The sequence below is a fragment of the Esox lucius genome, chromosome 25, assembly GCF_011004845.1.
Source record: "Esox lucius isolate fEsoLuc1 chromosome 25, fEsoLuc1.pri, whole genome shotgun sequence".
Taxonomy (NCBI): domain Eukaryota; kingdom Metazoa; phylum Chordata; class Actinopteri; order Esociformes; family Esocidae; genus Esox; species Esox lucius.
In genome coordinates this window covers 2,533,123-2,556,343 of record NC_047593.1, presented here as the reverse complement: position 1 = coordinate 2,556,343, position 23,221 = coordinate 2,533,123, and the positions used below count along the sequence as shown (strand labels likewise).

Here is a 23,221-nt window from a genome sequence, read left to right as displayed (position 1 = left end):
GGTCTCTAGGTAAAATTTTGAACAATGGCAAATGGTCTTATTTTGTGGACCATGCATTAAATATCAAAACCAAAATGCTTTTCGCTTTGTTTGAATTTGGTCAATGCTGTAATTATGGCAGGCAAGTAACCTGAATATGTGTTATTTCAGGGCTCTTTTCTAATTGGTTCAGTTAGATGCTCTAACATCCATAAAAGGCTATGTTCAAAACTCATAGTGCAACTAAGAATTTTGCTAGGAGAACACCATCTAAAGCAAAAACTATTATCACCACGTTAAGGTCTGTATTTTTGCCCTTATATTCAAAAAATGTAGATGATTATATACTCTTGAAAGTAAGAAATCTAGATAACTTTACAAGCCAATACTGAGCAATACTAATTATGTTTGTGGTCTGTCTGTTAATATTGCAGATAGCAAAATGAAGCTTCTTATTTTTGTAGCCTTCATGGCAACCATCTTAAAGGTGAGTATATCTGAGCATCAAAAAAAAATTACACTACCAATGTTTGAGTTTAAAATTTCAGATAATAACTAACGTTTCTTTTTTTTTCTTTAAGATCAATGCAGGCAAGGTAAGACACAGGCCATTAAAATTGTATTTCTTTCTTTTCTTTTTCAAAAAGCATTATCTAATTGTCTAGATAACAAAAATTGCAATAATCAATTTTAAATTCTTTCAAAGAGAGCACTTACTTCCTATTCCTGATTTAAATTAAATTAGATATATTTACAGTAATAAACAGGTCTAGGAAACATGGCAGAAATGCCTTCAACAACATATTCCTTGTAGGTTTAATTACTGTTGATAGAATCCAATGACAAATAATAAATCATATCTGTCGTTGTGATTTTCCAGAAGCTGAGACTAATGCAAGGCATGAATGGAGGGTTGATGAACCCTGGAATGATGATGGGGGGTGGCATGAACCCTGGATTGATGATGGGGGGTGGCGTGAACCCTGGATTGATGATGGGGGGTGGCGTGAACCCTGGATTGATGATGGGGGGGGGTGTGAACCCTGGATTGATGATGGGGGGTGGCATGAACCCTGGACTGATGGTGGGTGGCCTAACACCGGGACGGATGGTGGCTGGCCTTAACCCAGGACTGATGGTGGCTGGCCTGAACCCTGGTGGCGCAGGTTTCATTGGACAGCCTCAGTTGGGCCAGGTCAGTCCTTGATGTCCGACTTTATCATTTAATTTCAATGTATCATGCTGTAACTCTTCACTATATGAACTGACCATGAACATAAATAATTTGGCACAACCTTCTCTCTTTACTTTTATAGATGATTTCAGGTGTCCCCACATATGTCATGCAGTCCCAAGCTGTCCCTGCCAGTTCCATCAGTGTCCCCAATGGTGGGGTGGGGCAGCCACAACTGCTGCCTATGTTGCCAGGACAGTACCAGTATCCTGGCTCCCAAACTAATTTGGTATGACAAAAACAAATATAATTCAAAAATCATCGTCCTTTATGTCCTTATTGAATTTCATGATTTCTAAATCCACAAACTACATTGTTAAATATGTGGCCTAGAGGAAGAAGTGTTTATGTTCTGGGTTACAAATTGTATTTATATGGGTTACTGTACAATGCACATTCGCTGCTTGTCTTTTGTTACTATAAGGTTAACTGCGAAGAAACAATTGATAAAAAGATTTGTGAATGTGACTTCTGATTACTAACTAAGATACTGAAATAATTAAAATGATAATTATTTCATTAACAGCTGCCTTACTACATGGCTGCCCCTCAAATGGCAGGAATGAATCCACCACAACAACAGCAAGTCATGGTATAGTCAACACTATTTCATACTTTTCATGGGAGAGAGGACATTACTGTATACAGGAAAAATGTAGACGCTTGCAAATTATAAGTAACAAAATGTCCTAAACATCTTGTACATGTCATAAGGTACAATTCATTATATATGTATAATTTCTTCTGGGTAGGGAGGTCAAGGTGCAGCTGGAAATCCCATAGGTCAACCACAGCAGCCACAAGATCCTCAACAAGCAGATGCTGTAAGAAGATACAAGGTACAACAATGGTCACTGGCTGCATACTACACACTTTTGAATATCAACATTTCCTTATGAACTCTGTGAAAGGAATTTCAATAACATTAACCCAATTTTCAACTTTCAGCGCTTTCTGGTGAGAGCTCAAGCCCTGACACCTCATTCTGAAATTCAGGTACAGAATTATCTGATACATATGTTTCAATGTACTTCTTATAAAAGTATTATGTATAAGTTATGACTGTATTTTCAGTGTTATCCAAAATGTTTTACTGATTTGCATTTTTGATGGCAATTCTTTCTCATCCAGACTCCAACTGAGACAACAACTTCATCCCCCATTACTTGTAAAAACATGATTCATGTTTAGAGTGGATAAAAAAGAGAACAAGGTACATCTTTAAAAATACACTGTCTGCCTATTTATGTAGTATTGTACAAGATCCTATTATTATAAAAAGATGAAGGATAGGCAAATTATATATAAATATAAAATTTCTTCACAGGTGTCTACTGTAAGACATGAGAACACCACTGCAATGTTTACAGCACTTTAAACATTATCTTCTATCATGGTGTACATGCAGATATTGCTTACATATTTTGTCTTGATATTTCAATAAACAGGACTTTTATTGTCATAAATGTTGTGTTATGCTCGGTTGATTTAAAATGGTTCCATTCTCCATGAAAGACTGGTAGTGAAATTAAATTGACCCCAACTAAATGCTTTTCATGCAAAAATTTATAGAATATTTCCCTTAAAAATATAATCTAACTTAAGCTTGCATTTACATCTAGTGGCATAATTTAGTGATCATGTTTAACAAAAATACAGTGTTATAAAAAGTGCAGGACTCAGTTAAACAGAGGCAACAATTATACTGTAGATCAGTGGTTCCCAACCAGGGGTAGTAGGACCCCTGGGGGTACTTGGCCAGTCCACAGGGGGTACTTGAAAACACTCATGTCACCATAGACTTACTAGTGAAATTAACCTGAGAGGGTACTTCTGGGGTTCTCAGTGCAGAGCAAAATCGTTTTGGGGGTACAGTAACTGAAAAAGGTTGGGAGCCACTGCTGTAGATGAAACCTCTTGTGGATAAACTCTGCAAAATAATGATAGATCTGACTATCTATGCTACACTTCAGTTTATAGTAAACCAACATTATTGTGGCACATCTTGTTCTCACATTTCATATCTTATATAAAATAAAGATGTTATGTAATATTATAATAGCTTTCAAATGTTTGGAAGCACAACAGTAAAACTACATACAACATTATACAACAACCTTTGTGAGCACATGGAAATGAACAGCCCTCCTGTTGCCATTTGATTCAAGCACTAGGATGTCAATGATCAGTCTTACAGCTACTGCACTATACAAAGCATACTGTACTCAACACAGACATTGTCAATCAAAAGACTAACATTTACAGGTATTGTAAAATGCTTGTCATAAGATGGAAACCTTTACATTCACTTACATGTCCCCATACAATGATATCTGGGAGGTTCCTGAACCCATGAAGTCTGTCATGATGAATTGTTCCATTTAGGTTTTGTAAAAGCAAAACAATGTTACTCCTCTGATTTTGAATGACCGATCTTAGAGGATGGTGTGAAAGGAGATTGACTCATTAGGTAATGGCAAGAGCTTTTAAACATTTCATATATATATAATGTTTCTAACCCTAACCCTATATATTTGTTTTGACCAGTTTCTCTGTCAATAAAAAATGCCTTTTGAAAGTGTCAAGGACAACACTAAAAAAATACTGCTCAATGAACAGTCTTAATTGAGTTAGATTTTTTTCCGAAGAACAGTGTTTGTGAATATGACACTACATGTATTTTCAATTTGTAGTGGGAAGAGTAATATTCCTATCTAATAAAATGCTACTTAAATGACGAAGTTTTCCTTAATTTTAATGTATTTCACATTTAATATAATGTCATTTCTAATTATTGTCATGCTACTTTATTATCTTAAAGTTAAAGCTTGATGTAATGTTTGGGTAATGACCAGCCAGGAAAAGTGTATTCCCTTTAACAGGTTTTACCGACAATGTTCTTATTAAGTAAAATAATAATCACACTCATCAAACAATTCGGCTCACATTATATTGATACGAACTTGTTTTATTAAACATCTTAACTTAAGGTGCTTTTACATGGGAACAGAATGACCATTCACACTGGTGCTTTGTGCAACCTTTACACGGCCATTCAAAGCCCAAGAAGCGTGCACTTGATCAGTATGAAAATCCTTCAAAGCAAATTTCACCAAGACATTCTGTTTCTTATCACACTGCTCGCTAAATAAGGAAGTACATTCCAGCACTTAGATGCTTAGATGCTTGGAGCTTTCACTGGCTAACTGTCACGTTTTAGAAAGGGAGACGGAGGCAGGCGCAGAATGTCGAAGCGTTTCTCTTTAATAAACAAAAACAAAGAAATCAAAACGGAGTGCCGGGCACTACAACATACTCAGGCGTTCAGGAATACACAAAATATGACAGGCAGACAAGCACAATGACCAACAGTGACAGGAAGAATATGGCCGAACTAAATACACAGACAAACGAGGAGAACAGAAACAGGTGGGGGCTAAACACAGGTGAAATGAATATACCGATTAACTGAAACAAGAACAGGAAAGACCAAACAAGGAAAAGACAGGGACAAACTGAAAACACGAAGTGGAACAGTCCTCTCAGGCAGGGACCGTTACACTAACAAACACGATTATTAAACTATCACGAACAAGGAGTTGCAGAAATGAGGTTAAACCTGTCCAAAATCCAGCACAGGATTCAAATTATTTCCGAAAACATTTCATGGGCCCTGTCCAGTCAGAACTATGTTTTTCCTGATTTGTTTTATGTTGTACAACAGATTATCATTTTAAAGTGGTAAAAAAAAAATAGAATGTTTTATTTACTGCACACCTTGATTCAAAATGATTTTGTAATTAATAATCTGGTATTTAAAATACATTTTCTTACTATTTGAGAATTTCCCAACACAATAGAACATGTACCTTTGTTTAGAATATTATGTATTTTAATGGTTATTTGTAAAAACCTAGTCTGTCACCAGTCTACGTCAAATAATATATACATATAACCTGACATATCTGGTGATGTCACCAGGTGCTATAAGCTATTATTTATAGACTAGTAACATGCTGTAGTTCTAATGGTCTTTACCAACAGCACATTTATTTTTAATTTAAATATCCATAGCTCATCATCCAGACCATACCCAGACATTCCTAGCAAAATTATTGCTTAAAAAGCTATTATTGTTTCTTTTATACAGTTTTATTGGATAACTATTACTGTAAGGTACTCGTTATTGCGAAATGTGGAATCCACAGGGCCTTCAACCACCATCAACACTGTTGCAATGACATAATAACAGGTTTCTGTAAAAGTATAAAATAATGCAGACTCATGGTCATCATTGGCACTGCGTTCATGGGTCTTTTGGCAAAAAAGACAGGAAGATCTATATATTGTGAAAATAAAGGGCAGAATATCCATTGAATGTATGGGAGAGGGGTTGAGAGTGACAACCCTTTAATCAATGTAGTTTGTATTGTGCAAAGTCAACACCACAACATTAACAATGGAGTATAGACATACTGTATCTCCCGCCATGAGATTAATTTTGACTTATGGTTTGTCCATAATAACAGAGCTACACACACCTGCGCTGTAACTGTCTGAGTCTGAGACCAGTGTGATGATGTCATGTCAAAGCGCCTGTGCGTCATATTGACCATAGTCTGTGTGGCTGGGACATGAAGCACAAATAGGAGGATAAAGACAGTGTAAAAGTAAGATGTGCATAGTACGCCGGACAGAGATTTAAAGAACCCACAGCAAAATCAGAAAGAAAGACAGACTGATTTTCTTTTAAAAGGTAATATGGGCTATTCGTTTCTTCAGTTAAAAGTATGCATTGCTTAGAACATGCTCAGAAGGGTAACATTTAACATCTCAGACATGAGCAAGCTTACAAATTATATATTTTTGTAGAGCGGACAGAATAAGAAACAGTAAACTGTAAGGAAGACAGACTGAAACTGACTTTCTATGAATGGCTATTATATATGGCTATTTCTTGCTAGTTTCTTTAAAAAAATACTAAAACATTTTCTTGTATTTCTTGTAGGATATCATGAAGCTGCCATCCGTTACTGTTTTGGTCTGCTTCTTTGTTGCTAGCCTTTCACTTCCTGTAAGTCTCTCTTCTACATTATTTTATAATGCCTTAATTTACAACACTATGCCTAAAAATGATTCATAACAAACAGCTTTTTTATGCTTTCTTTTAGATTTACCAACCGCAAATTGGAATCCTCGCAAGTAACAGCAATGAGGTAAATTGGATTGCCTTGTGTGCTTTTCTTAGCAACTGTTAACATTTTGGTTTGTGCATTATTTTTTATGTTTGCATTTTTGTACTATAGCAGTACAATGCACTGTTAAACATTATTACATTACAACTATTTTTGATTGCTCAACCACCATTTACAGATACTGAGATTAAATGGGATGACCTTGACTGGTGTAGGCTTTGGACAAACCCAAATGCAGGTAAATGCAGGTATTTTAAAGTGTAATAGAAGATTTTCTTCTCCACCTTAATATAATCTATTGGCCAAAAGATATCAATTTTTCAATATCTTCATAAGCATTTCTGTAGAATGTCATTGCTATTAAACCTGGCTTGCTCTAATCTAATTTTCATATTTAAATCCCTTGAAATCGAACAGGAAAATGCCAGCATTGCTTACGGTTGCATATCCATAGAATTTGATAAAGCAAACCTATAATACATTGCCAACTGTTAAACCCTCTTTTCTTCAGGCATCTCCATTTATTCCCCAGTATATACTCCGACAGCAGCCAGAATTGGGTCTCCCCCAATTGGTAAACTTCAACCCCCAGATAGGGGTCCCTTTTGGCCCACAAGGCCCCCAGATGATGATCCCCACCCAGGGTAATCAGCTGCCCCCTCTGTTGTACGCCAATGCCCAACAGGAACAGCCCCAGGACACCAACAACCCAAACAACCCCAACAACCCTAACCAACCACAAAACCCTGCGCAGGTAGGCTTTCATTATTGAAGTGCAGTTATTATTTTTGGTCACATTTAGAAAATTTTAATATTTTCCCTGAACCTCCTTTGGCTATTGAATTGCTTAATCTAAACATGTGGGAGTTACCATTTCAAGACCCCTTTTTTCACATTTTGTTACATTACAGCCTTAATAAAAAAAAAACATTCATAAATGTGTTCCTCCTCAATCTGTACACAGTACCCCAAAATGACACAACAAAAGTTTTTAGAAATGTTTGTGCATTCATACAAAAAATCTGAAACATCACATTTACATAAGTATGCACACCCTTTGCCATGACATTCCGAACTAACCTCACATGAATCCTGTTTCCACTGATCATCCTTAAGAGTCCACCTTTGGTAAAAAAAAAAAAATGTATTGGACATATTTTGGAAAGGCACACTCCAGTCTGTCAGAGCAAAAAAGTAATAGGGTCAAAAGGAATTATCTTTAGAGCTCCACGACAGGATTGTTTCATGGCATAGATCTGGGAAAATACCAAAAAATATCTGCAGCTTTGAAGGTCCCATTATTCTAATTGAGGGAAAGAAAGTACAGAAATCCTTGATGAAAACCTGCTTAGTGCTCTTGACATCAGAAAATGGGGTCTTTTTTAATATATACTACCATTCAAAATTTTGAGGTCACTTAGACCTGTCCTTGTTTTCCATGAAAATATACATGAAATAGGTTTGAATAGGAAATATAGTCATTGACATGGTTAGAAATAATGATTTTTAATTGAAATAATTGTGTCTGTCAAACTTTACTTTTGTCAATCTTCCATTTGCAGCAAATACAGCCTTTTAGACCTTTGGCATTCTAGTTGTCAATTTGCTGAGGTAATCTGAAGAGGTTTCATCCCATGCTTCCTGAAGCACCTCCCCCAAGTTGGATTGGCTTGATGGGCACTTCTTATATACCATCCAGTCAAGCTGCTCCCACAACAGCTCATTAGACTTGAGATCCGATGACTGTGCTGGCCACTTGAAACTAGACAGAATACCAGCTGACTGCTTCTTCCCTAAATAGTTCTTCCATAGCTTGGAGCTGTCCTTTTGGTCATTGTCCGGTTGTAGAAGGAGATTGGCTCCAATAAAGTTCCGTCCACAGGGAATGGCATGGCATTGCAAAATGGAGTGATAGTCTTCATTTTTCAAGATCCCTTTTAACCTGTACAAATCTCTCTTCATCACAACCAAAGTGATGCATCTGTTTATCAAACTAGACACTCTAATGTATTTGTCGTCTTGCTCAGTTGTGCACGGGGGCCTTCCACTCCTTTTTCTGTTCTGGTTAGAGTCAGTTTGTGCTATTCTGTGAAAGAAGTAGTACACAGCGTTGTACAAGATCTTCAGTTTCTTGGCAATTTCCTGCATGGAATAGTCTTCATTTCTCAGAACAAGAATAGACTGCTGAGTTTCAGAAGAAAGTTCTTTGTTTCTGGCCATTTTGAGCCTGTAATCGAACCCACTATTGCTGATGCTCCAGATATTTAACCAATCTAAAGAAGGCCAGTTTTATTGCTTCCTTAATCAGCACAACAGTTTTCAGCTGTGCTAACACAATTGCTCAAGGGTTTTCTAATGATCAATTAGCCTTTTTTTAAATGATGTACTTGGATAAGCAACACAATGTGCCTGATGGTTGCTGATAATGGGCCTCTGTATGCCTACGCAGATATTCCGTAAAAAAATCTGCTGTTTCCAGCTGTAATAGTCCTTCACAACTTTAGCACTGTCTATACACTCTATTTCTGATCAATTCTATATTATTTGAACGGCCAAAGAATTTGCTTTTCTTTCAAAAACAAGGACATTTTTAAGTGAACCCATACCCTTGAACGGCAGTGTACATTTGCAAAAATGTCAAGATACCTGGTTTTTGTTGGTCATTATGAAGTACTGTGTGTAGATTGATAAGGAAAAATATGATTTAATCAATTTCAGAATAAGGCTACACCATAACCAAAAGTGGAATGTATTATCCTACAGTGAGTTAATTTGTGATTTTATTTTATGAAACTTCTATTAATGCATACATTGGAAAGTTCTGCCCTCTAGTATCTACAAGGGTAATAGCAGAAACAATGCAATTAAACTCTAGAAAGCCTTAACCGGTAACTACATGAGAACTGTTAGCTACAATGTTTGATTTGAAATATCCAACCTGTTTTCTAACAAACATGGGCTAGGCTAGTGGCAAAGGACTAACAGAGCTTCCTTTGGTTTGAAATTGGAGCTAACTAAATAATAGTATCTTCTCCTATAATATTAGATTATAGCTTAAGTTATAAAACGTGGTTCAGAGTTCTCATTTCCAAAACACATGTTGTGCTGGTAATAAATAAGTAATTGCGAAGTGCTTCATTTCAAATAACAACTTTCCCCATTACCCCATTTAATCACTTTGTATGGTGGAAATCTTACAAATGGCACCTTTGAATAATATCATATCATCATTTACATAATTCAACTAGTAAAATATTTCCAATATATATTAAAGTTGTATTTATTTTATATTGTCTTGAAGGGGGTTCCTCAGTTTCCCCAGTATTACCCGTCCTTTTCATTTCCCCAGCAACCAAGAATGCAGGTACAGTGCAAAGGTCTCACTCTTTTATTGTGATATAATGATGCATCCTACGTATTATCTTATATTATCTTCACTCTTATATCAGATAAACGGATCATAGAACATATATTTGCATTTTGTTCATTAGTTCATAGTTAATCCATGTAAAATGTAAATGTTAATCTTAAAGACTGTTGCATGTTACTAATCAAGATTTAATGATACAGAACTTTCACGGAAAATCTAAATGCATAGTAATGTGTTATGCCATACAGAGACTGCAACGAGCACTTTCAGTAACAAGCAGGATTTGTGATGATGATGCTTTTTGCATTACACTTTTTAGATGCTTAACTTTCTTCCATAGGGCTACCCTTACTACCTGGCTTATGGTTATCCTCAGAGAAACCCACAAGTGGTTGTGCAGCCCAACCCAAACAACCAGATGAATAATGGCCCAGGCCAGCAGAACTTGGTAAAGCCAACTCAGAAACCACAGCTCCCAAAACAGGTGAATAGTGGTCATTACATTGCATTTCTCTGGCAATGTCATTATATCAGTTTCATGTTAAATCATGCTTATCATTATAATATTCCATTAATATATATTGTTTCCTATCAAAATGGCAGAATGCAGTAGATCCTGAGGCACCAGGAAATGTAAGTAGACTTTTACAAAGGTACCTTGTATAGAAATGTTGAATGTCTTTGGCTATGTCAAGGTAATTGACATACTATTTGTTTCATAGAAATGGCCTAATGTAGTACAGACAGAGGCTGTCAACCCACCACCAGATCACCGTGGTGACACAGCTGACACTGGCATTGATGAGGTATGACATGGCACATACACTAGCTTGTTGATATTGTAACGTTGTTTACATTTTGTAAGTGTATTAACATTGTGTAATATTGATAGTTTTTTATTCCTTATTTTGCCACTATGTCAAAATTACAGGGTCGTCCAAACTTCTCTTTCCTATTTGAGCCATAGGATTATAATAGGGGATGAAGAAAAACAAGGTATGATGTCATTAGAGCAAATGTTATGTATTCATAGTATTTGCCTGTTTAGCTCAGTACAAGGATTATACAAATCTGACAGGGTTTAAGCAAATAGGTATCAGACTCATTTTCATTGTGGTACTTAAATTCTATAGTACACATCGTACACAGATATCAACACATTACGTACATACAAATATTTTCTTCTATCGCTAGCTTTTTTTCAACAAATTTGTTTTATGGAAAGTTAAGGTTAGTTTGCATTTGGTAGGTTGTCCAAATCAGTAGTTCCAGTATATAAAAAGGATATATATTTTCACTGAAGATTAAAACATGTGTTCATATGAAGTGAATATCTTTCCATTTAACATGTTTAGCTTTTTTGTTTTCTTTTATTTCCAGGGAACTGCAACCTTCTTGATGAAACTATTATACAATACATTTTCTGTCAAATAAATATATTGTTTATAAAAATCACAGTTGTCTATTTTACTTGTTATGCAAACACAAGCAAAAGTTCTTAGCATTCAGGGAATTTTAAGGAATTATATATATTTATTCATTAATGCCAGTAGGATTTCCTAAGAAACAATGCAATGTGGACTGACTGGATATATTTGCAGTGGTATATTGGCCAGAAACCAAATAGCCCATCAAACTGGTATTATAAAATGGTTACAAAGATAATTAGAAAAGTAAAAATACATGTTGTTTTCATATGTATGAACACAAACTGCACAGTTTGAAAATGTTGCATAACCATTGTTTGAATGTTTCAAATAAAACCTGAAGTACCTCCTCCAACATCTGTTATGTACTGTGTAACTATATAAAATACAATGCATAAATGTTTAATTATCCCTCCAAAATATATGTAAATAAGCTGTAATATGTTATTATTGTATTTCAATCTCAACACAGTTGAAGATTCCAATCCATATTGTATCCCTCACTGCTGATTAAAGACTGATATAAATAGCCAGAAAACGGAGAAGGTTTTAGTGTCCATAAAAAGGTCTACACCCTCACATATTTTTTCATGTTAGTTACTCAGAGTTAATGTATTTAAATTAGGATTTTGCTATTAGCTATGTAACCACTGCCAGACTTTTACTGGGATTTTTTTAATGATTTTTCTAAGAAATTAACTTATTATATTAAATATACAAAAGATCATGATTGGATCCCCTTGAAATAGCTATATTATCTAATCAACTTCAAATCACAAACCTAGTTAAATGGGTTCCAGCTTTTCTTAAATTGTAGTGATTCACAAAGACAAAGTTGTGGAAAGACAGATTTAGTAAAGCACACCCATGTCTATATTAGTTCTCCTAAATCACTGTGTATGTCAGACATAATCCAAGCCACAAAGTCAAAGGAAGTCTTCACAGACCAATACTAAGTCATTGAACGTTTACAGGGCCACAGTGGGCTCCATCCTTGTGAAATTTTTTAAGAAGTTTGCAACCACCAAGACTTTCTACAGCTGGAAGGCAAGACAGGTCAATGTTAACAGAGCTTCAGAGGAATCTGCCAGAAAGATAACGATCCCTTCAGCACTCCACCTTCAGCCCTTTATGGCACAATGACTAGACAGAAGCCAGTGCTGAGTAAATCTGATGGAATCTGAAAGCACGAGGAAAAACATTGTCTGGTTGGATGAGACAAAAATTTAATTATTAGGCCTGAATGCAAAGCACTAAATATGTCAAAAACAAGGTACCACTCATCATTTTGCTCATAGGATTCCCACAGTGAAGAATGGTAATGGGAACATCATGCCATTGGGATGCTTCTCAGAGACAGGAACTAGAAGGCTTGTCAGGATTTATATAAAAAGTTGAACAGAGGAAAATACAGAGTGATCTTTGAAAAACACCAGCAACAGTGCACACAGGACCTCAGACTGGGGCAAAGATTAATATTTCAGCATGACACCAACCTGAAGAACATAGCCAAAAAGATACTAGAGCAGTTTCAGGACAAGTCTGTGAATGTCCTAGAGTGACCGAACTACACCCCATAATTGAACCTCATGAAATGTTTTTGGTATTTAGTGTTAGCAAGTGGATTTACACAACACATCGCCTCAGCTTGGAGAAGACACGACTACAGATTCTAAATACTAATGTACATTAAATATTTCAGTTTACATTTTTTACAATAGATTCGTACACATTCATAAAAACTGGCTTTAACTTTGTGATTATAGACATGATTATAGATATAATATTATTATTATCATTATTACTATTACATTATAGAATTTATGACAAAACATTTTTTTAATCAATTATAAATTAAGTCTATGAAACCACAAAATGTATTTAATCAATTATAAATTAAATCTATTACACAACAAAATATGGAGAAATTTAAGGGGTCAACATTTTTTCAGAAGGTTTTATATAGTATATATATATACAGCTGTGGAAAAAAATAAGAGACCACTGCACCTTTTTCTTTCCTTTCCAAAAAAGTTGAAAAGGAAGTTTTGAGTGAGGAACAGAAGGGTCAAAATTAAGAGAACAGTGCAAATTGAACGCTTCTGTTCCTCACTCAAAACTTTCCTTTTCAACTTTTTTGGAAAGTAGAGAAAAAGGTGCAGTGGTCTCTTAATATTTTCAGGAGCTGTATATTACACATTTCTATATTTACAGTATATAAAAATGGAAGAACAAAGTACTGCTCCTCACATATTGATTCCCATCAATGTTTTTTTCTTTTCACCCATAAGCTGGCCCCAAAATGGAGGGTATAAACCATCTTGTATGACATAATTGCTGGAATCGAGGTTCACAAAGCAAAGGAAAAGAATAAGAGCAGAAATTACAAAAAGTTGGGAAAAAGTACATGAGACACTGGAGAGTTTCTCTCTAATAGAGCACATCTGATTATTGTGTAATTCCATTTGATCAGTTCTACATTATTTTATCTTCCACTCATGATATGTCTGTTTGGATTTTGTTGGGGTCCGGCAGTTGGAAGAATTGATTGCTTCTTTGTTGGATAGTTCAAGCTGGGTAAAGTAAATCACAGCAATCAAGAATGCTGGGGCATTCATCTTCACCTCTCCAGTAATATGGTGCTCTACGATTTGACATGGACACTTATATTAGACATTAAGTGTTGCGCAGTCTTCATGCAGTTTGTGAAAGCAGCCATTAAATCATGCTTTTTATGCAATATTACTCATTGTAGTTAAAGATGAGGATTTGTATATTTTATATAGGTAATCTCTACAAATTAGGATGCCTTGAAACTTGTGAAATTATGACTATGATCTCAAATCACAGAGAAGGATTAGGACATTTGATGTGGCAAGGTGTGGATTGTGTTGTGTATTATGGTTGTTAAGTCTGTGACTCAGTTTAACTCATAATCATGAGCTTATTTAATGCCATAATTGTATAATATGGGTAAGACTTGTAATACTCCCCAAGACCTTTGGTAATAATGAAAGGGTGTTTGTTTCAAAGTATAGGAAGCTGTTGATATTTTAACTTGATATATATTTTATTTTATCATTTATAATTAAGCAATTGCTGTCTCAACAATGTTGACAGTGGATTATGATATAAATGCTTATGAATTGTATGCTTACTGGTTTAATACATTTTAATACATAAAACATCCCAACTTATCCTACTTAATATGGTTCAGCTTTGCCTTACTTTCATACAGATCAGTTATTTCAACTACTTTAACTTCTAGCCTGCTTTTGCTCTTCCTACTGCATCTTGTCTCAGCCACCACTAGACTAAGCTGAAATCCGTCATTTCTACATAATGTTTTGAGTTACAAATGATGTACCCATTGGCAAATATGACCTTGGAATGCTTCATGGCCTTAGTTCAAATTTAGTTAATTCCCCATCCCAAACCACAATACAACTAAATTCTGTAAACAATGTAAATGTACAAAAACAATGTATAGCCTCAACATGGTTTAACTATAGTTTTTATAAAATGCATCCAGTTAGAGTGGAATTTTACAATAACCCAGCTATTACTGTTTTCATACAGTAATATCAGCATATCAAATGCAGTAGGTTAGGCATAATCTGTCAGGTATTTTATGGAACCCTTGATGTCCTGCAGAATCATGCATAATGTTCATTGCTCACTCCAACATTCACTACTTTAAAACAAGTTACTATTGCAAGCTCAATCATATCGCTCCATTTCACTGAAAAAGTGGTACATTCGTTTTTGCTTTTCCTAAAAAAGGTATCTTACATTACAATTTGAAACAATACTTTTCAAAAAATATACAATTAGTTAAAACATATAAAGTACTACTCATGCACCTCTCTGAAGTGTTCATTCAGCCTCCATAATCCGCCAAAACATTTAAATGATTCATTGACCGTTTCAAAACTTACCCACCAGATTCTTGTTTCATCATATTTTAAATCTCTGGGAAACACATTCGATCATATCCATATTGCTGAAAGCTCATTGGTTGCTGGTAAAAAAAGAAAGGTGTATAAAAAGCACACTTTATCTGTTTAGTTGCAATACTGCATCAGTGACTTACCATTACAGCAACTTTTTCCCATTCTAAATCTTCACTTGAACAGGTAGGAGTTTCAAGGAATACTTTACGGTAGTGTAAGTCAGGCATACATGTCTAATGTATATTTATATCCACAATGTCTTTTTATTTCAAGGATCCGATGGCAGCCATGAAACTATTGGTCCTAGTGATGTCGCTGGTTGGACTGTGTTCCTCCATTCCGGTAAGTTTACTTGAAATAACAACAGAAATAACAACAGCTTGAGTCAGCTTTGTTAAAATCAATAGAAAAAGAGATTCAACAGGCTTCCAAGGAAACCTTACCAACAAATTTGAAATCTTCAATGACAGCTCACTCCTGTAACTTGCGATGTATCATACTGTAATATCATTCATAATGACATTTTGGTTGTTTGTGCAGGTGTCTAATGAGCATGATCGTGTGGTGCGCTCGTCTAGTTATGAGGTCAGTATAGTCTATTAAAGACACTCTGTTAAAGAACCACAGTACAGACAGCACTATTAGAAAATTATTACACAATGTTCGAGTTCCTGATTATCCTCATAACTTATCACCCTTCCTTTACTTCCTGTCTCTCAACGTTTCACTCACAGCAGGACATGAATAACCAGATGATGACCCAGATGATGACCCAGATGATGAACCAGATGATGATCCCGATTCCGCAGCCCCAGATCCCACCAATCATGCCTATTGGCCCGCCTCCTGTTGCTGGAAGTAATTCTCTTCTGATGTCCCTCCTGCCCTTCCTGATCTGAGAGAAATTAAAAGAAAAAACGTGTTGACATTAGTTGCTGTTTTAATTTAAGGTAATAATTCTGTTATCAATGAATTTAGCAATATAAGATATGTTGTTGTCTATGCACTGTTTCGAAATAAGTAAGGGAGTCCTCTTCATTTTCTATATATTTGTGTTTTATTGAAGAAACGGTACAGTAGATGGAAGACAGAGTCAGGATTAGTCAAATAGCACTGGGACAGCTTCTAATCCACAATGTCATTGGTATACTGTACATTTCTTCTGGGGTCAGCGGTACCCACTGGATAGGTCTCTTTAATGTGTATGTCTGCTGTATAACTAATAAGATATAATGGCCATTATATATATATATATATATATATATATATATATATATATATATATATATATATATATATATATATATACTTAGAAGAAACATTAATAATGGCAACTTGCTACAAGCAAAGTGTTAGCAAGTGGATTTACACAACACATCGCCTCAGGTTTGAGAAGACACGACTAGCAATTTTGTTTGATGTTTTTTTTTTGTGAGACTGGGGTACGGGACGCAAGGAGATATATCAATTCCACTGTATTAACGGATGTGTAGCCTACTAACCTGTTTTAGGCTGTTGTTGTTAAACTAGTGTCGAGTACACACAATTCACAAAATGAATGCTTACTCTCCAATGTTATATAAAAAAATGCCTGTGAAGTGCTCATGTCAAGTCAACCGTCAAATAAAGTTACCAGTCAAAGTACGTGTGAGTAGTAATGTGCAGTCTTTTCGTTTTTAACAAATAATTTTAATGACTCAGGACTCACAAGTCATTTTTTCTGGTAACTGGTTCAATTGTATCGTTCACTCAAACGTTTGACAGTGGATTTCTACAACATGATCACTTACTTTATATTCGGTCCTCCAACTCAGTTCTCAGATCGATGTACATTTGCAGAGAAAAATAGATCAAGGCAGGAACTTCATATGTTTATGACTGATAATTGAACACATACTATAATAATTAATAAAAATTAAATTGATTTGGCAGTGTAAAGTTCGTCTTCAGTCTCGCTCGCAATTACTCAATTCTTACGACTATTCCAAGTAACACACCATAGGCCTACTGGCTAATAAGGTTCATAAGAAACATTAGTCAGTTTGACGATGCTTAATAGTGTCTAGCTAAATATTTAAACTTGGAGTTATGTTATGCGTGTCAAAATGATCTAATGTTAAGACACAATTGTGTGACGAGATAGTATGTCCCCATTGGTCCCAATACTAGCTTACTATATACCAGGGACGTCACTAGACCTAATTTAGTGAGGCTTAGCCCCCCTAAAACATGAATTAGCCCCCCCCTAAATATATCAATTTATCAGTCAATATTTTTTCTCAGTGATTTATTTTTTTAGTCAACCTTTCTATTACATCTAAACTTCTTACAAATTGTATAGAATCATGTGGCAGCATGTTCGGATGAGTTTGATGCTTTGAACGTACCTCGCTCATCTGAAGCCAGCTGTAAATAGTAGCTAACATTTCTTGTGGTCGGAGAAGTAAATCCTCAAGTTCAAAATGTAATAGCACTGGAAAGCAACGGTAAGTTTTGCTAATCAATATAACCTTTCATCTAGGCCACCACCATTTTTTATAGAAATGTATGGAGGTAAACAATTTTTTTGAGATTGTTAAATGGAAATTGTTTAGAAAAGTTGCAGTTTGTGAAATTCGACTTGTGTGACAGACCATGTAGCCTATTATAATATCAAAGTGATCCGTCTTTTTTCTCTTTACTGGAAGGCAAGAAAGCTAGCTAACTTTCTAGTAGACATTTCAGAGAAGACTAAGATCTGTCATTTGTAATACAAATAAAAATAAATGATAATGTAATTCAACAAAATAGTCAGTTGGACAAAAATTGTGAACGTTGGCCATTATAGGGGGTTGTATTTTTTTGTCGACAAAACTAAACAACTACTGAAACTACTAATTTCCCATTAATGACATGCTAGCTAACATTTGTACGTCACTAATAATTGTCAGGATTACAGCTGCAAAACTGTGGGTGTTTGTTTGGGTTAGAAGTTAACATATTGCAAAATTCAACAGTCCACAAGATCCGAATCAGTATAGCGATTGGACTTCCCATCACTATTGAGTAGTGCGATCCTGACAGCTCTCGCTAAAGTCTAGCTATATCTATGGAGGGCTCTGAGGCTCAAAACTGAAAAATGCATTTAACGGCGACATACATTTATGTTATGTATTTTAAGTGAATTGCACAAAAAGTTGCAAATAAAAATACAATTTTTCAGACTGGCCCAAAAAAAAGAGAAAAGATTAAGATGGACATAAGAAAACGACACTGGACAGAGAAAGAACTCTGCCTAGAAGACAAGCATTCTGGAGTTGCCTCTTCACTGTTGACATTGATGTTGACATTGAGACTGGGGTTTTGTTGGTACTATTTAGCTCTCAGTTCAGCACCTGTGAGGCGTCTGTTTCTCTAAGTAGACACTAATGTATTTGTCCTCTTGCTCAATTGTTCAGTGGGGCCTTCCACTCATCTTTCTTTTCTGGTTAGAGACAGTTTGCGCTGTTCTGCAAAGGGAGTACTACACATCATTGTACAAGATCTTAAGTTCCTTGGCAATTTCTTGCATGGGACAGCCTTCATTTCTCAGAACAAGAATAGACGAGTTTCAAAATAAAGTTATTTGTTTCTGGACATTTTAAGCCTGCACTCGGCTTAAATATAAGTCAGTGGTTAGGTTTTTTAAATACAGTGGGGAGAACAAATATTTGATACACTGCCGATTTTGCAGGTTTTCCTACTTACAAAGCATGTAGAGGTCTGTAGTTTTTATCATAGGTATACTTCAACCGTGAGAGACGGAATTTAAAAATGCAGAAAATCACATTGTATGATTTTTTTATCATCAATTTAAATTTTATTGCATAATTATTGATGACCTACCAACCAGTAAGAATTCCGTCTTTCACAGACCTGTTAGTTTTTCTTTAAGAAGCCCTCCTGTTCTCCACTCCAACCTCTCCACAATGGCCAAGACCAGAGAGCTGTGTTAGGACATCAGGGATAAAATTGTAGACCTGCACAAGCCTGGGATGGGCTACAGGACAATAGGAAAGTAGCTTGGTGAGAATGCAACCACTGTTGGCACAATTATTAGAAAATGGAAGAAGATCAAGATGATGGTCAATCTCCCTCGGTCTGGGGCTCCATGCTTGACGGCATCCCTTACTTCCGGTGTCCACCACCGGGTGCACTGATGGACACCCTTATGCTTGAACATGGTGTTCGTTATGGACAAACTGTGAATAGCACAGAAGTCCAATAACTGAACACCGCTCGGGTTCAGATCAGGGGGGCCGTTCCTCCCAATCACGCCCCTCCAGGGGTCACTGTCGTTGCCCACATGGGCGTTGAAGTCCCCCAGTTGAACGATAGAGTCCCCAGTCAGAGCACTTTCCAGCACCCCTCCCAGAGACTCCAAGAAGGTCGGGTACTCTGCACTGCCGTTCGGCCTGTAGGCACAAACAACAGTGAGAGACCTATCCCCGACCCGTAGGCGCAGGGAAACGACCCTCTCGTTCACCGGGGTAAACTCCAACACATGGCGGCAGAGCTGGGGAGCTATAAGCAAACCCACACCAGCCCGCCGCCTCTCATCATGGGCAACTCCAGAGTGGTGAAGAGTCCATCCTCTCTCAAGGAGTGTGGTTCCAGAGCCCAAGCCGTGTGTAGAGGTGATCCCGACTACCTCTAGTCGGAACCTCTCAACCTCACGCACGATCTCAGGCTCCTTCCCCGCCAGCGAGGTGACGTTCCACGTCCCTAGAGCTAGTTTCCGTGTCCAGGGATCGTCGTTGTCTAGGCTAAGAAAAACTGGCATTAGGTTGTGAGATACATTTTTTTGTCTTGGTCATGATCATTTTACCTATCCAGGGTGTCAGCTCCGTCACTGAGGTGAAATGTCCATCATGCTTATATTTTTCTACTTGGGCTTTCACTCGTGCCTTCAAATTTACAGGCACATTCGGTGGTGCAAAATGCACTGGTGTGAAGCTTGGATCCAGTACAGTATGGACTTCTCTAGGGACTGACTCCAACGGATCGTTGGATACTTCATCATATGCGCTCTGGGTATTCACAATATTCTCTCTTCACCTTACCTGCTCATTAAATTGCATGGTGTTCCTATGTCCAGTTGGCAGTCTTGTCTTTTGTTATTTAGTCATGGTACACAACATCTACATAATAAGAAATATATAAATATATAAAGCAATATACAAAACAATTTAAAAAAAAGTAGGATGGAGAATATGAACAATATGGGTATAAGTATTGATTATTACACATACAGCAAGTATAGCAATAATACACAAAAATGTAAATGAGCATCAATTTTAAAAAGAGTAGGATAGGGAATATAAACAATATGGGTAGAAGTTCAAAGCATCTGGAATGTTAATGTGTACTCTGTATGCCCATAGATCAGTGCTGAGGAGCCTTATGGCCTGAGGGAAAAAAAAAAAATGGTGAGCCTGTAAGTGCAGCCCCGATGCTCTGGTAGCGTACCAGACGGCAGCAGTGTGAACAGACCATAGCCTGGGTGGCTGTAGTCTTTGATGATGTTCCGTACTTTGCTAAGGCATCATGTATGGTAGATGCCTTGCACGGAGGGGGGATGGCAGCGCTTCGCAGACTTTACCACCCTCTGGAGGGACTCCACCCCCCCACCCCGCCGCTTCCTGTATTCCACGATCATCTCCTTAGTCTTGCAGATGTTGTTATTCTGGCACCATGTAGCTAGGTTCTTTACCTCCTCATTGTAAGCAGATTGTTGGAGATGAGGCCCAGGATTGTTGTGTCATCCACGCATTTAAGGATGGTTTAGGAGCTGTGTGTGGCCACGCAGTTATGCCTGAACAGGGAGTACAGGATGGGACTGAGTACACAGACCTGGGGGGCTCCAGTGCACAGGGTCATCGCAGAGGGCACCATCCTTCTTCTTCATAATGAAAAAACCTGCTGTGGTGTGTGAGGAGGAAGGACATATGAACCCTTGTTGCAGGGTTTCCCGAAACGTAAGTCTCCATACCCTTGCTCTCTGCATGCGACAGGGGATACACATGACCCCAGGGCAGCACAGTCTCTGGGCACAGTTCTACAGCACAACCCAGGGTCGATGAGGGGGTAATTTGGTTGCCTGCATTTTGGAGACAACACAGGCAAGGTCCTGATATTCTGTAGGGATGGGAATGTTGGCGACAGTCTGGACTCTCCACCGTAGTGGTGCCAATTAATACCCCAAGACACCGTCCCTGAGACTCCCGCGACCACCCGCATAGGGACCTGTATGATTTCCTGTACCAGGCCCGTGCCCAGAGGTTGGGTATCCAAGCCATAGATTGGCAGTGGAGGAGAACTAATGGAATGTGTGGCCTGTGCTTGAGGTAACTATCAAATTCCTGGCAGCGCTGGAATCCATCATGGCTTTGAGCAGTTGTGGTGTGACATAATCAGCAAAAAGAACAGGGAGAAACGTGAACTTGAAAGGCTGACTAGGGACTGTAGGTGCTCTACCTTGGTTAGCACGAGTGTCAGAACTGCCGTCTCTCAATCTCGAAAGACGTTGGTAACAGGATGCTGCAAAATCCAACTCAGGACAAAACTGGAATCGAACATAACACAGCAGACAGTAAAATGTTGCTTACAAAAGTAGAACACTTTACAATATAGTGCAGGCAAAACACATACAAGGAACAACAATGAACAATGAGAGGACAGTCAGAGGAAACTATATACACATATATAATGACCGATGGAAACCAGGTGTGTAGATGGGGATAAAACAATAACCAGACCAGCAATGGATAATTAAGGACTGGGGGCAGTGGTAGAAGGCCAGTAGGCCAGTGGTAGAAGGCTGGTGATGTTGATCACTGGCAGAGCAGTGAACCAGATTGAGGTGCATGTGCAGGAGGAGACCGGACAAATACAAATAACCTGTTGTCAATCACCCTGTTTGTATGCCCATATGTGCTCATTTGTTTTTGGTCTCCCATTATCAACTTCTATGTTCTTTCTAGGTGATCCTTTTTTTTCTCCCTCTATCCACAAAGTGTGGCCAGTGGGGCCAGACTCACTTCCACAGCACCAGTTTCAACATACAGACTGGAGATTGCTTGCCACTCAGGCCAACCCTGACTCCTATACGGACATTGAAACATATGCTTCTTCTGTTCTGGATGACATCAACATCTGTATCAACAATGTTACTACTCATAAACTAATAAAGACCTTCCCCAACCAGAAGTCTTGGATTAACAGAGAGGTCAGACACCTGCTGAAGGCACGTGACACTGCTTTCAGATCTAACGATGTGGATGCATACAGCTCAAACAGGGCCAACCGGAAAAAGGGCATCAACCTGGATAAACATGCTGCGGATTCAGGAGCAATCCAACAACTCTGAAACTCGATACATGTGGCAGGGCATCCAAGCCATCGTAGACTATCAGCCAAAGAACCCTACCCCAACAGCCGGCAACGTCTCCATTCACTGACGAGTTAAACACGTTCTACGCTTGCATTCGACAGGGACAACAAAGATCCAGCCATAAAGCTGAGCTCCTCCCAGACAATCTCCCTCTCAGACTATCCTACACAGATGTGTTGTCTGTACTAAGAAGGGTGAATACACGCAAGGCAGCTGGTCCTGATGGCATCCCATCAGGCGTGTGCTCAGACCATGTCCTGGGTAGCTGGCTTTACTGATATTTTCAACATGTCACTGGTCAAGGCTGTTGTCCCTACGTGCTTCAAAACTGCAACCATGGTGCCAGCGCTGAAGTAGTCGACTGCATCAAGGCTGAATGACTTCCGACCAGTTGCACTCACCCCCACGATCATGAAGTGCTTCGAAAGAATAGTCCTGGCCTACCTTAAGTCCTGCCTTCCCCCAACACTGGATCCATGTTTGCCTACTGATCTAAAAAGGTCTACCGAGCATGCCACAGCTTTCCACTGTGCCCTGACCCACTTTGACAAAACCAACACTTATGTGAGAATGCTGTTCATAGACTTTAGCTCAGCATTCAGTACAGTCATCCCCTCTAGGTTGGTCAACAAAATCCATGACCAAGAGATCA

The 23,221-nt window shown here is 37.7% G+C and overlaps 2 protein-coding genes across 4 annotated transcripts; both read left to right on the top strand.

Moving 5' to 3' along the window:
• Positions 1 to 226: 226 nt before the first annotated feature.
• scpp9 (secretory calcium-binding phosphoprotein 9) lies at positions 227 to 2,669 on the top strand. Its single transcript, XM_010864110.5, has 10 exons — positions 227 to 280; positions 414 to 466; positions 561 to 575; positions 860 to 1,174; positions 1,296 to 1,442; positions 1,740 to 1,805; positions 1,966 to 2,052; positions 2,162 to 2,209; positions 2,345 to 2,426; positions 2,541 to 2,669. The coding sequence occupies exons 2-9, from the start codon at positions 422 to 424 to the stop codon at positions 2,402 to 2,404; spliced, it is 783 nt and encodes a 260-aa protein (XP_010862412.2). The 5' UTR covers positions 227 to 280; positions 414 to 421; the 3' UTR covers positions 2,405 to 2,426; positions 2,541 to 2,669.
• A 3,187-nt stretch (positions 2,670 to 5,856) lies between these two features.
• Positions 5,857 to 11,230, top strand: odam (odontogenic, ameloblast associated). 3 transcript variants are annotated; one of them, XM_010864109.5, is made up of 11 exons: positions 5,857 to 5,969; positions 6,222 to 6,287; positions 6,385 to 6,429; positions 6,587 to 6,646; positions 6,941 to 7,162; positions 9,710 to 9,772; positions 10,119 to 10,262; positions 10,382 to 10,411; positions 10,501 to 10,584; positions 10,710 to 10,774; positions 11,159 to 11,230. In XM_010864109.5, the coding sequence occupies exons 2-10, from the start codon at positions 6,228 to 6,230 to the stop codon at positions 10,743 to 10,745; spliced, it is 744 nt and encodes a 247-aa protein (XP_010862411.2). In that variant the 5' UTR covers positions 5,857 to 5,969; positions 6,222 to 6,227; the 3' UTR covers positions 10,746 to 10,774; positions 11,159 to 11,230. The 3 variants fall into 3 exon arrangements, with proteins under 3 accessions (XP_010862411.2, XP_010862409.2, XP_010862410.2); XM_010864107.4 differs by having other exon boundaries at positions 5,859 to 5,969; positions 6,920 to 7,162; XM_010864108.4 differs by lacking the exon at positions 5,857 to 5,969 and adding an exon at positions 6,017 to 6,112 and having other exon boundaries at positions 6,920 to 7,162.
• The last annotated feature ends 11,991 nt before the right edge of the window (positions 11,231 to 23,221 follow it).

Excerpts from the sequence above, each read along its gene's own strand:
- odam (XM_010864107.4), top strand. The coding sequence starts at position 6,228 with ATGAAGCTGCCATCCGTTACTGTTTTGGTCTGCTTCTTTGTTGCTAGC. Across the intron at positions 6,288-6,384 it reads TTGCTAGCCTTTCACTTCCT|ATTTACCAACCGCAAATTGG; the intron begins GTAAGTCTCTCT and ends GCTTTCTTTTAG. Across the intron at positions 6,430-6,586 it reads TCGCAAGTAACAGCAATGAG|ATACTGAGATTAAATGGGAT; the intron begins GTAAATTGGATT and ends CACCATTTACAG.
- scpp9 (XM_010864110.5), top strand. The coding sequence starts at position 422 with ATGAAGCTTCTTATTTTTGTAGCCTTCATGGCAACCATCTTAAAG. Across the intron at positions 1,806-1,965 it reads CACAACAACAGCAAGTCATG|GGAGGTCAAGGTGCAGCTGG; the intron begins GTATAGTCAACA and ends TCTTCTGGGTAG. Across the intron at positions 2,210-2,344 it reads CACCTCATTCTGAAATTCAG|ACTCCAACTGAGACAACAAC; the intron begins GTACAGAATTAT and ends TTTCTCATCCAG.